Source organism: Saccharomyces paradoxus, chromosome IX (genome assembly GCF_002079055.1).
Source record: "Saccharomyces paradoxus chromosome IX, complete sequence".
NCBI lineage: Eukaryota > Fungi > Ascomycota > Saccharomycetes > Saccharomycetales > Saccharomycetaceae > Saccharomyces > Saccharomyces paradoxus.
Genome location: NC_047495.1, coordinates 359,519 through 372,493, shown reverse-complemented (window position 1 = coordinate 372,493; position 12,975 = coordinate 359,519). Strand labels below are relative to the sequence as shown.

Genomic DNA, 12,975 nt, shown 5'->3' with positions numbered 1-12,975 from the left:
GGGAATTTCCTACTTAAAATTATATTTAACTAAGTATTCTCACCTAGAGTGTTCGAAGATATCTGCCAAAAGCAACAAACGCAGACAGTATAGCATTATGATGGGATTTGAATGGGGGTTTAAGCCCAGCAGTAAAGTACCTCAGAGTACAGTAAGTTCACAAGGCACAGGCAATGTAGTGGTGCCAAATTCCGGAGTGAAACAGAAAAGGCGGTATAACAACGAGGAGCAACAAGAGGAAGAACCACCTCGTAGCAAGCATGTGATGAAATATGGTGGTGTCTCCAAGAGGAGGCCTCACCCAGGCTCGCTCATCAGAGGTCAACCTCTGCCCTTGCAACGAGGCATAGAACTAATGAACAAGGACCAATTACAGCAGTTGTTGGTGGATTTGATGACAAAGCATCCAGATATACAGCAAAGTGTTCATACGAGAGTCATCGGACTAGATTTCAGTATACAAAAGTGCCTTGACATGCTGAAACAGAAATCAGAAGCTGTTTACCAGAGCATACCTTACAATAGGTCTTACGAGAGTAATAAATTAGATGACTACGCTTTCGTGAGGATGAAGCCTCAAATTCTAGAATTCCTTAACTGTTTAGTGGATTTCATACTGGATAATATTCCACCACGATTGGAAAATTTGCACGCATCATTGAAATTCTTAGACATTTGCACGGAATTAGTTATTAAACTGCCCAGGTTTGAATTAGCTAGTAACAATTACTACTACGATAAATGCATTGAACAATTATCCCATGTATGGTGTACGCTTATTGAACATATTGCCCGTGACAGGATAATTTTATTGGGAGATAATAGCTCCGTGTGGAAAACTCATATGACAAGGCTACAAATATACAATGAACATTCAAATGGGTTACTGGAACGCCCACTCCAGCTGTTTAAATCGTTAGATATGGGTACCTCTTCAGCGGCATCATCATCAACACTATCATTTCAAGAAAGTATTATTTGCCACCACGATACCATGACGGCAAACGAAAACAATAACAATAGTGGTCCTGCTACTGATTCGCCTTTTGAGTAAAGAGAGAATGGTTCTTTTGCCTTTTCCAATACATTAGTATGTATATATGTATATATAAATGTATGACTGTGTAATGTTACATATGCAGAAGTATCCGATATTTTTTATTTTTTTTCATTTTTTCATAAATCCAGTTTTTTACTAAAAGATAAACTTAACCCCTTCAATAGTTGTTGAGGTTTAATGACTTGTGAATGGACATCGTCCGTTTCGTTAGAGATCTTCCTCATTGTTTCTATGTTCAATTTATTCAGTTTCGAGTTCGTTATTTCGTTCAAAGCTAATGAGTGTGAGTTCAATATATGCGACTGGTACCTTAACTCATCGACTTTTGTTTCTAATTTTGCCTCAACATCTGCAATCACATGGTCTGGCTCTTCTGTATCCGACAATGGTTCAAGCGGTTGTGATGACAACGATGTCAATTCTTGCCATTCAAGATCTGGTCTTGAAGTATCTAAAGTGATTGCCCATTCTTTGACTTCATTTTTGATCGCGTTCACCTTATTCGTTAAAATGCTAAGATTCTTAGTGTTTTCCACGTTCTTGCCATTAGGCAGTAGTTTTTTTGGTTCTTTCGGCACCGCCTTTCTCCTTTCACTGAATTTACGGCTGGACCTTTGTATCTCCGAGTAGTCCACTTCGTCGTCGTCGTCGTCGTCGTCATTTTCTTGGAACAGTTGTCGCAGTTCCGTATCATCGTAATTTTCGGTATTATCCAGCGTCTTCTCCTCATCTCCATTTTCATATTTTTCCTCATCCTCCCAATCTATCGCAATATGATCTCTTTTGAGATCATCGACAAACTCTTTTATTATGACCATAGCCAGACGTTTGGGATCCACATAATCAGTTTCCGCCCTTGTTGGTTCAGGCTTGGATTTTTTCGCCGGATGTTCAAGCTCTCTTTCTTCCTCTTGGCTTTTAGTCTTCAACTCCAGTTTATGCAGAGATCTCATCAAACACCAATTGAAAAGCTGTCGTATTTGTAAATTCTTACCAAAGGAAGACGCATTTCCAACTACGGTGTAAAAATCCTCTTCAGGAATATCCTTGTGTGGGGATATAATAGTGCTTCCACCGTTTGCCTGAGATGCTAGCATAGACAATCTTCTACCTCTTTGACTTCCGATTGATTTTTTCCTTTCTCTTGTTCGTTGAATGTAGTGTGGTTGTTGCAGTTGTTGTTGATGGAATGATCCGTACGGAAACAACTGCGGGGCTGGCAGCAATTGTTGTGATGAAGATAAATTCTGAGGAGTGGTCATATCGGGACCACCGGCAGCGGTGGGCTGTGAATAAAAGGGCTGCAATGAGGAATTGGGCATCATAGAATGCATTGGTGATCCGGGATACGGTATCATTGCAGGAGTAGGAGCATTCATCGGATGGTAGTAATAGTAATAAGGCATATACGGAGCGGGCATCGCACTTGCATTAACATTCGTTGTCGCATCCCCAATATGATTGTCGTCACCAATTGGTGCAGAGGAATTGAAATTTTCTACCCTCTTGGCCTTTTTGATATCTTGCAAGTTATCGAGCCTTTCACCCAGAGTAGGGAACCCCTGGATATGTTTATTCTTGTGTCTTTTGAACTTCAAATCGGGACTCAGATTCGATACGGATTGTTTATTTTCAAAATACTCGGTTTCTTCTTCATCTTTCTGGGTGGGCTCACTACTTTGTAGAGTAGCTTTGGAGTCTGATTCCAATATTGGGATAGTTTCCATCCGCAACGGGTATACTTGTTTATGGGTTCTTTGATGCAACATCGGCGGCGTGCCGGAGACCGTTTGCGTGGGTTCCAGACTCATCCTCTATCTAACTGAAGAAAATTTTAATTGTGCGTACAACAGAAGAGGTCCGGTCTCACAACTTTGGCTGGCGCTTTGTGCTTTTATCAATTGGCGGTTCTTTTAATGTTTATTTTGACTTGTTTATCATTTTGAATTTTTGCTCCTACTAGAAACAAATATCATTAAAAACGAGGTTGCATATAAACGTTGAAGTATGCCGTAATTTATGGTATATTAAGCTGCTCTATATACTAAATTATTACTTCCAAAGAACGCAACGAACATCTTTTGGTAGTGGGGTACTTTGTGGTTGGTCTTTTGTATCACTTATAAAATTTGAGGGAAGGCCTTTCTGCAGCGATATCTTTTCACGAGACTCTTTCTGATACAAATTTTTGTCGATCCTACATCTACTCCATTATTCGTACATGCTGTAATATTAGTTGCTCACTAATTACCGTCTATAAAATTGGGTTGCCTGGACATAAGCATTCTGATTTGATACCGCGTTCCTGACCTTGATGCGCCCCTATGGCAGCTCTTCTCGATATACACGCGCTACCACGAATAGAATAGAGTGCCAAGTCAATTATAGCGTTTTAGTTTCACTCTTGCTGAACTCCACTTTCAAAGGTTTGCCAAAGAATCGCTCGCCGTTTAATGAAATCTGAGCCAAACTGGCTTGGTCGATGGTTCTCATGGTGATGAAGGCTTGACCCCGCTCTTTCTTGAAATTCATGCTAACCTTCAGTACCTCTCCAAACGTAGCAAACAGCAGAAATAGGTTCACTCGCAGTCGTTGCATATTAATCCTTTCATTAAGCTGGCTCACGTACAGCGTATTTTTGGCTTCAGTCACTGGTTCGGCCGCAGTATGATGAGTATTGCGATCAATCCTCTGCTTTTTTCTTGCTGGTCCAACCATTACTATGTTCTATGTGCAAATGATGCGTCGTTCTTCGAAACAGTTGCTTGTTTAGTGCCCTTTGCCTCTTGTACTTGTTCTTTCCTTTTAGTAGAAAAGTTTTATAACGCCAAAAAGATGAAAAATTAATCCAAAATACTTGGAATCTGAAGAGAAAGGCGTGCTATAATAGTAGCAAAAATCAGCTACAGGGACTTAAAAGACAGTTGTAGAAGAGTCATTATGACCGATTCAGTAAAGGCTAATGGACCAAGCTCCTCGGATATGGAGTACTACTATAAGTCACTCTATCCGTTTAAGCACATTTTCAACTGGTTGAACCATTCCCCCAAGCCTTCAAGAGATATGATTAACAGAGAATTCGCTATGGCGTTCAGGTCAGGTGCTTACAAAAGGTATAATTCTTTCAACTCTGTGCAGGAGTTCAAGGCACAGATAGAAAAAGCCAACCCAGACAGGTTCGAAATCGGTGCCATATATAACAAACCGCCAAGAGAACGTGATACCCTTCTAAAAAGCGAATTGAAAGCCTTAGAGAAGGAGTTGGTGTTTGATATTGATATGGATGATTACGATGCCTTTAGAACGTGTTGCTCTGGGGCCCAAGTTTGCTGCAAATGCTGGAAATTTATATCTTTGGCAATGAAAATTATGAACACGGCCCTGACAGAGGATTTTGGTTATAAGGACTTCATTTGGGTATTTTCAGGAAGACGTGGTGCTCATTGTTGGGTAAGTGACAAACGGGCCCGAGCTTTGACGGATGTACAGCGAAGAAATGTTTTAGATTATGTTAACGTTGTTAGAGATAGAAATACTGATAAAAGATTGGCTCTAAAGAGACCTTATCACCCTCATCTTGCTCGTTCTCTGGAGCAGTTGAAACCTTTCTTTGTCAGCATTATGCTCGAAGAGCAAAATCCTTGGGAAGATGATCAACATGCTATCCAAACTTTATTGCCCGCATTATATGATAAACAATTGATCGATTCATTAAAGAAGTATTGGCTGGATAATCCTAGGAGGTCAAGCAAAGAAAAGTGGAATGATATAGATCAGATAGCCACATCGCTCTTTAAGGGTCCCAAGCAAGACTCCCATATAAGCAGGCTACGTGAATGTAAGGAAGATCTCGTATTGATGACTCTTTATCCTAAGCTGGATGTAGAAGTTACAAAGCAAACAATCCATTTGCTGAAGGCCCCTTTTTGTATTCACCCTGCTACCGGGAACGTCTGTGTGCCCATTGATGAATCATTTACTCCAGAGAAAGCACCAAAACTAATTGATCTGCAAAGAGAAATGGAGAATAATAACGACGTTTCATTAACGGCTTTACAGCCTTTTGTAAATCGGTTTCAAACATATGTGAGTTCTCTTTTGAAAAGTGAACTGGGTTCAGTGAAGAGAGAACGTGACGATGATGACGAATCGGCTTCCCTAGATTTCTGATGGCGGAAACATTCTGTAACAATAAAAAAGGTATATATATATATATATATATGACTATAGCTCTTGGTTCAATTTTGTTTAGCTGATAATGCATTCCGCTGGTAAGTCGTTTGGATCCTCACTTCCAGGGGTACTGGACCTTGACTTCGATTTTACGCATATTTCAATGAACTGATGACCAGGCTCGTGAAACCATTCAAGAACCTGGTAGTCCGCGTTATAAGTATAATGGCCTGATGATGACCGGATTGACAATTGGCTTGGTGCAAAATGATGGCGTGGTATAAAAATATATGTAGGGACTGTTATCCGTTCAGATGTCGTCTTACCAACTAATTTCAAAAGGTAAGATTTATTATGTAAGTTAAACTCAGCAAACTCAAATCTTCCATGAATTTTTATGGGGAATGGCCTCACTAGAGCATCAAGAGCTCTGAATCCTGATAAGTCGGTCTTTAAAGTGCACGAGGGGCTATCCAAGTTTAAATTGTTATCTGGTTTTATGAAACTTGGTGGTTGTGAAGGAGAACCGGATTTGGATGAGGAAGTGGATACCGAAACCGTAGTAGATGCTGGAGATGGCTCACGCGTAGGAGTTCTTGCTCGAGTATCGCGATACAGTGGTTTGTCATCCGCGGACCAAATAGAAAAATCTTCATTATTCCAATTGTCACCCCATTCATGTGAATTAATACTGCAATAACACCATAAACTGTACGAAAAATTGCTTCCTTCTAGTGCAAACCCAAGAGCATCCAATGCAGCAGTCTGTGAAGAATAGTCATTCGTAATATATGCCTTCTTGTCGTCCATGTCAAATGGTATACCAATTTCGGTAAAAAATACAGGTACCTTTTTGCCAAGCATGGCTTTAGCGTCCTTTTGCATTTCTGATAATTGTTTCCTAATGCATTTCCGTATATTGCTTTCGCCAAGCACTACAGCAAAGGCAGGATTTGAGTATTTTTTTTTTACCAGACCATACGTGTCTATGCCGATTCGTTTATTCCATGTTTTATACATTAATGTCATGCCGTCATAAAAATGGCATGCACAGATTGTTCTATTGTCTAAAATTTTAGAATTTTGTAGATTAGGTGGTGGCTTCATCACCGGTGGTTGCATTATAATGAACAACTCTTTATCGAATGCCCTAAACTTGTTATATATCCCAGTGTAATACTCAACAAAATGATTGTTAATGAATATCGTTTCATCGGCTTGGCTAAAGTAATTTGGCTTGAGTAAAACTGGGCCTTTACCTTCCTGAATTTCCCAAACACCATGAAGTTTCCAAATGCAAGCGTCTGGTTTCCATTCAGGGCTCCTTTCCCAATTATACTTCACATCTATCGCATCTCTTTCTTGCGCGCTCAACCAAGCTTTTTTGCCTTTAGGGTCGACTGTGCACGGCTTGCCCTTAGAAAACCCAAAAAATGTTCTTTTATATTGGTCTAGTGTACACTCAATACCTTCACCCAGCATAAAGCTTTGAAATGCCGTTGGGGTTCTGCCCAATTTCAAGTCTCTCTCCTTCGGGACCGCATCTAGATTTGTTTCACCAATGTAACCACAGTTTGGTTCATTCATAGACTCTAATCCAATAATGCAGTTGCTCTCAAATAACTCAGGAGCCTTTTCTTTAATTCTTGTACACAGTGTCATGATTGCATCATTAAACTTTCCCTGTAAATAATCTTGTATGTTTTCTCCATTAATTGTGCACTTGGGGGCATATTGCTTCCCACCAAAGAATAACGTAAACATGGTTTGACACGCCAGCTTGAAATAGTTCGTAGGCCAAACCATCTTAAGGTACGACTCTTCGTCCTTGCCGACTTCTCTGCCCGTTTTTGGGTCAATATAATAGTTATGTAAGATGGCTGCGTCAGTGGCCAAGAAGTTTGCAGGTTGAAAACCTGCACAGTATAAGGTCCATAGCGGTGCTCCAGATCCACCGCTAAACCTAGACCACACATCTTGGTGAGGGTCCAAATAAACGTACATGCCTTGTTCTACGCCGTTAATCCTGGTTAGTACCTCGATGATATAATCCATATAGTCAAAATCGTACTGTCCTGGGCCGGCATGTTCGAGCGATTCCCAAGTAAAAAGGAAACGGATGGTATTGTAACCCAGTGATTTTAATCTGATGATATGCTGTTCGATATCATCAAGAACTAAGGGGTGATTGATGAAGCTGACTTTATCAGCATCCTCGAAAAATGTGTTATCCGCTATGGGAGCGTGGGTGGATAAGAATGGTTTTGCAGGGATTTTAACTGATGCGTCCAAATTGACACCACGCAATTGAATCTCGTTATCATCATTATCGCAAAACTGGCCGTTTGCAGAAATATGTATTTTGGCAGGCATATGATCTGTTCTTATTGAACTTAAACAATATAGTTATGAAAGAAAAAGAGAAATAAAGAAAGAAATGGAAGATCAAAAAACAGCTGTAAGTAGAATTATTGCGAGATTTATAATTATTATTAGTTCTATTGTTAAGGCCTACCGGAAACATATAGAAACCTTAAACGAAGGCAAATATTCCAACGAAAACAAAAAAATATACATAGTATAAATTACTCCGATACGGGGAGTCGAACCCCGGTCTCCACGGTGAAAGCGTGATGTGATAGCCGTTACACTATATCGGATTATAATCAATGATTTTTCATTTAGTTCTTATAATCTAGTTGCTTGAACACCTTGGATTGATACGGCTTCTTACTGAACCATCTATTTACAGATAGTTACCATACTTGGTAGATATCTTTCTTGGATACTTCTTTATGTTTGAGCTAGAGCATATACTCGAAGTCCATGAATTGGCCCCTATTTCATTTGTGGATCTTGTTCTTTAAGAAATGAGACCCATATCTGCTAAACTCTTCAGCGTATATGTCCAGGGCAACCAATTGACCTTCCACTCACGTTATTGTCATGTGTAGTCTGTTTAATCATTCGCTTCGTTTTATAAATGAGCTTGATCACATGACACGTCAAGGACGTTTTTTTCTTGTTAGGGGCAAAAGCTGGCATTGGAAGAAAAAAAGCATTGGAAAGCTATATAGATCTATTGGTGAAATGCACGTCGAGAAGTCGGAAGAGGCAGAATCTATCAGTGACACAACTTGCTAATCTGTACGACTGAATAATGTATAACCCGTACCAGCAACAGGGCATGGGTTACCAGCAGCAGCAGCAGCAGCAGCAACAACCAAATGGATTCTATCCGCAGCAGCAGCAAGGTCAGTCTACAAACCAACCCCAAGGCCAGCCTCAACGACTACAACAAATGGCGTTTAACCAACCTCAAACCACTGGAATCGGTGGGATGGCTCAAAGCTTCGGTAATTCTTTCACCAGTATGCCACAGCAACCTCAAACGGGTTACAATAATAATGGTAATAACAATGGTGCATACGGTAATGGTAACTTTGGCCAACAACAACAGCAAGTGAAACCGCAGCATACGGGATATGTGCCTAATGCCAATGTCGGTGCCAGTATGCCTATGATGAATACTACTGGCACCATGCCACCTCCTAATCCGGCTCAGCAGCCTCAGTTACAATCCATACAACCCCAAAGCACAGGCTATTATCAGTCTGCTAATACTGCGAATGTACATCCAGTACAACCATTGCAATCTCAGGGGACAGGCTATTATGTGTCTACACCTAATTTGATTCCTTCTAACCAAGCTCAACAGCCTCTTCAGGCTCAGGGTACAGGTTATTATCAATCTCAGCCTCAACAGGCGCCTCCTGCTCAGCAAGCACAGTCTTTGCAACCTTTGAAGCCGCAGCAAACAGGATTTTACCTTCAACCACAAAACCAAGCTCCCTTGGAGCCATTAAAGCCCACCGCAACAGGCTTTGTCAACTCATTTGCCAACAACGGTATAAACAACGATATCAAAATCCCTGCTATTAGGTTGTCCTTCATTACTGCGCAAGATCAGGCGAAGTTTGAGACTTTGTTCAGATCAATTGTTACCAACGGTTCCAACACTGTTTCTGGCGCTAATTGTAGAAAAATTTTGATGAGATCCGGTTTGCCACCTTCTCAACTGGCAAGAATTTGGACCCTCTGTGATACGTCAAAAGCGGGTGAGTTGCTGTTTCCTGAATTTGCATTGGCAATGCATTTGATCAATGATGTCTTACAAGGTGACACTATCCCTTACGAATTGGATTCTAAGACAAGAAACGAAGTTTCAAGTTTTATTGACGCCATTAATTTAAGTATCGCAAACCAGGATTCTTCCGCTAATGATGCTCCAAAGACTCCCTTTGATGAATTCATTACCGCGGGCGTACAAAATTTGCAACCGCAGCCAACAGGATTTATGCCTCAAACTAGTTTTGGTGTGCCATTACAGTCTCAAATTACTGGAGGTGGTGTTGCCCCAGCATTGAATCCCCAATCCACAGGATTCATGGCACCCACTACTTTCAATATGTCAATGAATACGGGAACCCCCGGATTGACCGCCCAAATTACTGGAGGAGCTCCTGCTCCTATGCAACCCACCATTACTGGCAACACTTTACAACCTCAGGCAACTGGTATGATGCCACAGACTTCGTTTGGAGTTAATTTAGGACCTCAATTGACCGGTGGTGCCTTGCAATCTCAGTATACCGGAGGATATGGTTCCGTTATGCCTCAGCAGACCAGTAATTCAAGTATGCCCAATTTGTCCTTTAACCAACAAGGACTGCAACCTCAAGTAACTGGGTTGCAACCTCAACCAACGGGCTTTTTGCCACCATCCAATTTCAGTGCTACTATGCCATTGACTGCCCAAAAGACTGGGTTTGGTAATAATGAAATTTATACCCAATCCAACTTTGGTAATAACTTGATTGATAACTCAAGTCAAGACAAGATTTCTACAGAGGAAAAATCTTTGTTTTATAAAATTTTTGAAACTTTTGATACTCAAAACAAAGGCCTGTTAAATTCTCCCACGGCGGTGGAAATTTTTAGAAAATCAGGTTTAAATCGTGCAGATCTGGAACAAATTTGGAACCTGTGTGATATAAACAATACTGGCCAATTAAATAAACAAGAATTCGCACTAGGTATGCATTTGGTTTATGGTAAGTTAAACGGGAAACCCATCCCCAATGTCCTACCTCCAAATTTAATTCCTTCTAGCACAAAACTTTTGGACAATCTAAAGAACCAATTGAAGACAGAGCCAACCGCTACAAAAGAAAAACCTTCGTTTGGCAAAATCGATGCCTTGAGCTACAAGAATAACGATGATGATGTTTTGCCGAACTATAGAAATCGTAGGAAGGTTTACTCTGCGAAGAATGAAGAGCAATCTTCTTCTTTTTCTTCACCACCTACTAGAGTTGAGAATCCTTCTAGCAGCCCTCTTCAAACTAACGACATTTTGGAACACAAGACAGTTGAAAAAAAGACACCACAACCAAAATATACTGGGTTTTCAAGGGAAATTAATTTGAAAAATATTGCTGAATTGGAAAATGAGATCAAAAATATCGGTAGTCCTGAAAACCCTTATGATAATTCTATTCCATCGGATTTGACAAGCCGTTTTGATGCCATTATTGCCAAACTTCCAAATTTATTCAATGAAATTTCTACAATTGATAACGAGATTACTAATGCAAAAATTCAGTTGTATAGAAAAAAAAATCCCTCTTCAATAATTGGATCTGGTCCAAACGGTGAGATAACCGAAAACGACAGGAAGAAGGCTAAGAGCAGAGCTTTGTTGAGAGCAAGGATGTCTGCTCTAACAGGGAAATCAACAGAATCGGAGGATTTACTTCCCACGGAAGATGAGCAACAAAGTGCTGAAATCAAGAGAATCCAGCAGGAAAATGGCAAGAACCAAGAAATAATTAAAGATATAAGATCATCTATATCAGATATTTCTGCATCTTTGAAATCTACTATGACAGGGTCAGATATGATATCCAATCAAGAATTTGAAAGATGGGAATTTGGTATAGGATTAGAAGATGGTGTTCGTGAATTTTTGGATGATCTAAAGTCAAATTCTAATAAACTAGTGGCTGAATCATCTCCTTTTGTGCCTTCCTCAACACCAACTCCTGTAGATGATCGTTCTTCGTCGCCTTCTTATTCTCAGTTCAAAACTGCCGAAGAAAGAGCTGCTTATCTGAAAGAACAGGCAAAAAAGAGAATGAAGGAGAAATTGGCTAAATTTGAAAAGAATAGACGAAGCGTAACTCAAAATTCCAGATCAATTATAAACGAGAACTCTCAGGAACAACCGCAACAGATTGAAGGTTCTTCCAGTTTAGTTGAACCTAGGGCAACTGCATTGGAAGAGGAAAAATACGTGGAACCTGTTCAACCCGTTCAACCCGTTCAACCCGTTCAACCCGTTCAACCTGTTCAACCCGTTCAACCTGTTCAACCTGTTCAACCTGTTCAACCTGTTCAACCTGTTCAACCTGTTCAACCTGTTCAATCTGTTCAGCGTGTATACAATGAAAAGCAAGAATCTGATGATGATGAAGATGATGAAGAGAGGCGTTTACAAGAGGAACTAAAAAGATTGAAACTTAAAAAAAAGGCTGAGAAAGAAAAAAGACTTGCAGCTTTACGTAAGCAAATTGAGGATGCTCAGAATGAAAGTGACGAAGAGGAGGAAAATGGAAAAAACAACTCTAGTGGCCCTATGAACGTTCCTCGGACTGCCCCAGTCGCACCATCTACACCTTTTTCGCAAAATCCTGCTGGTGTCCCTAGCTCGGTACACGCCGCTGTTACCCCCGGTGCAAGTGCGAACACTACTGTTCTGCCACCTACATCAACGGGCCATAATCCATACTTCAAGGACGCATCGGCTAGCTCCACATCTACTTTTGATACTCGTGCTGCAGAAATGCAAAGAAGGATCCAAAGAGGATTGGACGAGGACGAGGATGATGGATGGTCTGATGATGACGAGAATAATAACCGCGCAGCTGTGGGCAATAAGGTTGAGCAAGCAAATATTGGTCATCCCGAACATGCCCGCGTTTCGCCTGTTGTTACTGCTCCTCCTTTGCCATCAGTTGCCCCTGTTCCCCAGATAGCTTCCGTTTCAGGAGGAACAGGATCCCTTCAGGCAAATACCTCTAATGAAAAGAGTAATCCTATCCCAATAGCCCCAACCCCACCTCCTGTCACTCAAGAGCCGCCCGTCCCGTTGGCTCCCCCTTTACCTGCTGTTGATGGCTCTCAAGAACTCCCAGCTCCCTCAGTTCCTGCCGTAGCTACTGCCGTGCAAAAATCCAGCTCTTCCACTCCAGCTTTAGCTGGAGGGGTTCTGCCTCCACCCCCATCTTTACCAACCGAACAAGCTTCCAATTCTGAACCTACTATTGTTCATGTTGATAACGAAAATGGTCCTGAAAAGGGCATGGGCGCATATGGACCCGATTCCGATGATGACGTTTTATCGATTCCCGAATCAGTTGGTTCAGATGAAGACGAAGGGGATGCACCACCAGTCCCCACTACAAGTATCCAATCAATTCCACCTACAGGCATCCCTCCACCCCCACCTCTACCATGAAGATTTAATTTGCTTTCTATAGATACGTATATATACTAGTCTCTGAAAGGATGTAGAATTACAATTATGATATTTGATATCTTTATGAGCTATACGTATATATACTAGTCTCTGAAAGGATGTAGAATTACAATTATGATATTTGATATCTTTATGAGCTATA

The 12,975-nt window shown here is 40.9% G+C and overlaps 6 protein-coding genes and 1 non-coding gene across 7 annotated transcripts; 3 read left to right on the top strand and 4 right to left on the bottom strand.

Annotated features, from left to right (window-relative positions):
* Nucleotides 1-97: 97 nt before the first annotated feature.
* Nucleotides 98-1,054, top strand: STS1 (Sts1p; the record flags this gene model as incomplete). The annotated part of the gene is made up of 1 exon (XM_033911161.1): nt 98-1,054. One exon carries the CDS (start codon nt 98-100, stop codon nt 1,052-1,054), a length of 957 nt encoding a protein of 318 aa, XP_033767052.1.
* A 122-nt stretch (nt 1,055-1,176) lies between these two features.
* Nucleotides 1,177-2,871, bottom strand: DSN1 (MIND complex subunit DSN1; the record flags this gene model as incomplete). The annotated part of the gene is made up of 1 exon (XM_033911160.1): nt 1,177-2,871. The coding sequence occupies one exon, from the start codon at nt 2,869-2,871 to the stop codon at nt 1,177-1,179; it is 1,695 nt and encodes a 564-aa protein (XP_033767051.1).
* Nucleotides 2,872-3,442: 571 nt separating this feature from the next.
* Nucleotides 3,443-3,778, bottom strand: MSL1 (U2 snRNP complex subunit MSL1; the record flags this gene model as incomplete). The annotated part of the gene is made up of 1 exon (XM_033911159.1): nt 3,443-3,778. The coding sequence occupies one exon, from the start codon at nt 3,776-3,778 to the stop codon at nt 3,443-3,445; it is 336 nt and encodes a 111-aa protein (XP_033767050.1).
* A 222-nt stretch (nt 3,779-4,000) lies between these two features.
* On the top strand, nt 4,001-5,230 carry PRI1 (DNA primase subunit PRI1; the record flags this gene model as incomplete). The annotated part of the gene is made up of 1 exon (XM_033911158.1): nt 4,001-5,230. The coding sequence occupies one exon, from the start codon at nt 4,001-4,003 to the stop codon at nt 5,228-5,230; it is 1,230 nt and encodes a 409-aa protein (XP_033767049.1).
* Nucleotides 5,231-5,308: 78 nt separating this feature from the next.
* EGH1 (hydrolase) lies at nt 5,309-7,606 on the bottom strand (the record flags this gene model as incomplete). The annotated part of the gene is made up of 1 exon (XM_033911157.1): nt 5,309-7,606. The coding sequence occupies one exon, from the start codon at nt 7,604-7,606 to the stop codon at nt 5,309-5,311; it is 2,298 nt and encodes a 765-aa protein (XP_033767048.1).
* Nucleotides 7,607-7,821: 215 nt separating this feature from the next.
* On the bottom strand, nt 7,822-7,893 carry SPAR_Itrna10E. Its single transcript has one exon. It is a non-coding gene; the product is annotated as a tRNA-Glu (tRNA).
* A 500-nt stretch (nt 7,894-8,393) lies between these two features.
* On the top strand, nt 8,394-12,812 carry PAN1 (actin cytoskeleton-regulatory complex protein PAN1; the record flags this gene model as incomplete). The annotated part of the gene is made up of 1 exon (XM_033911156.1): nt 8,394-12,812. One exon carries the CDS (start codon nt 8,394-8,396, stop codon nt 12,810-12,812), a length of 4,419 nt encoding a protein of 1,472 aa, XP_033767047.1.
* Nucleotides 12,813-12,975: the final 163 nt, after the last annotated feature.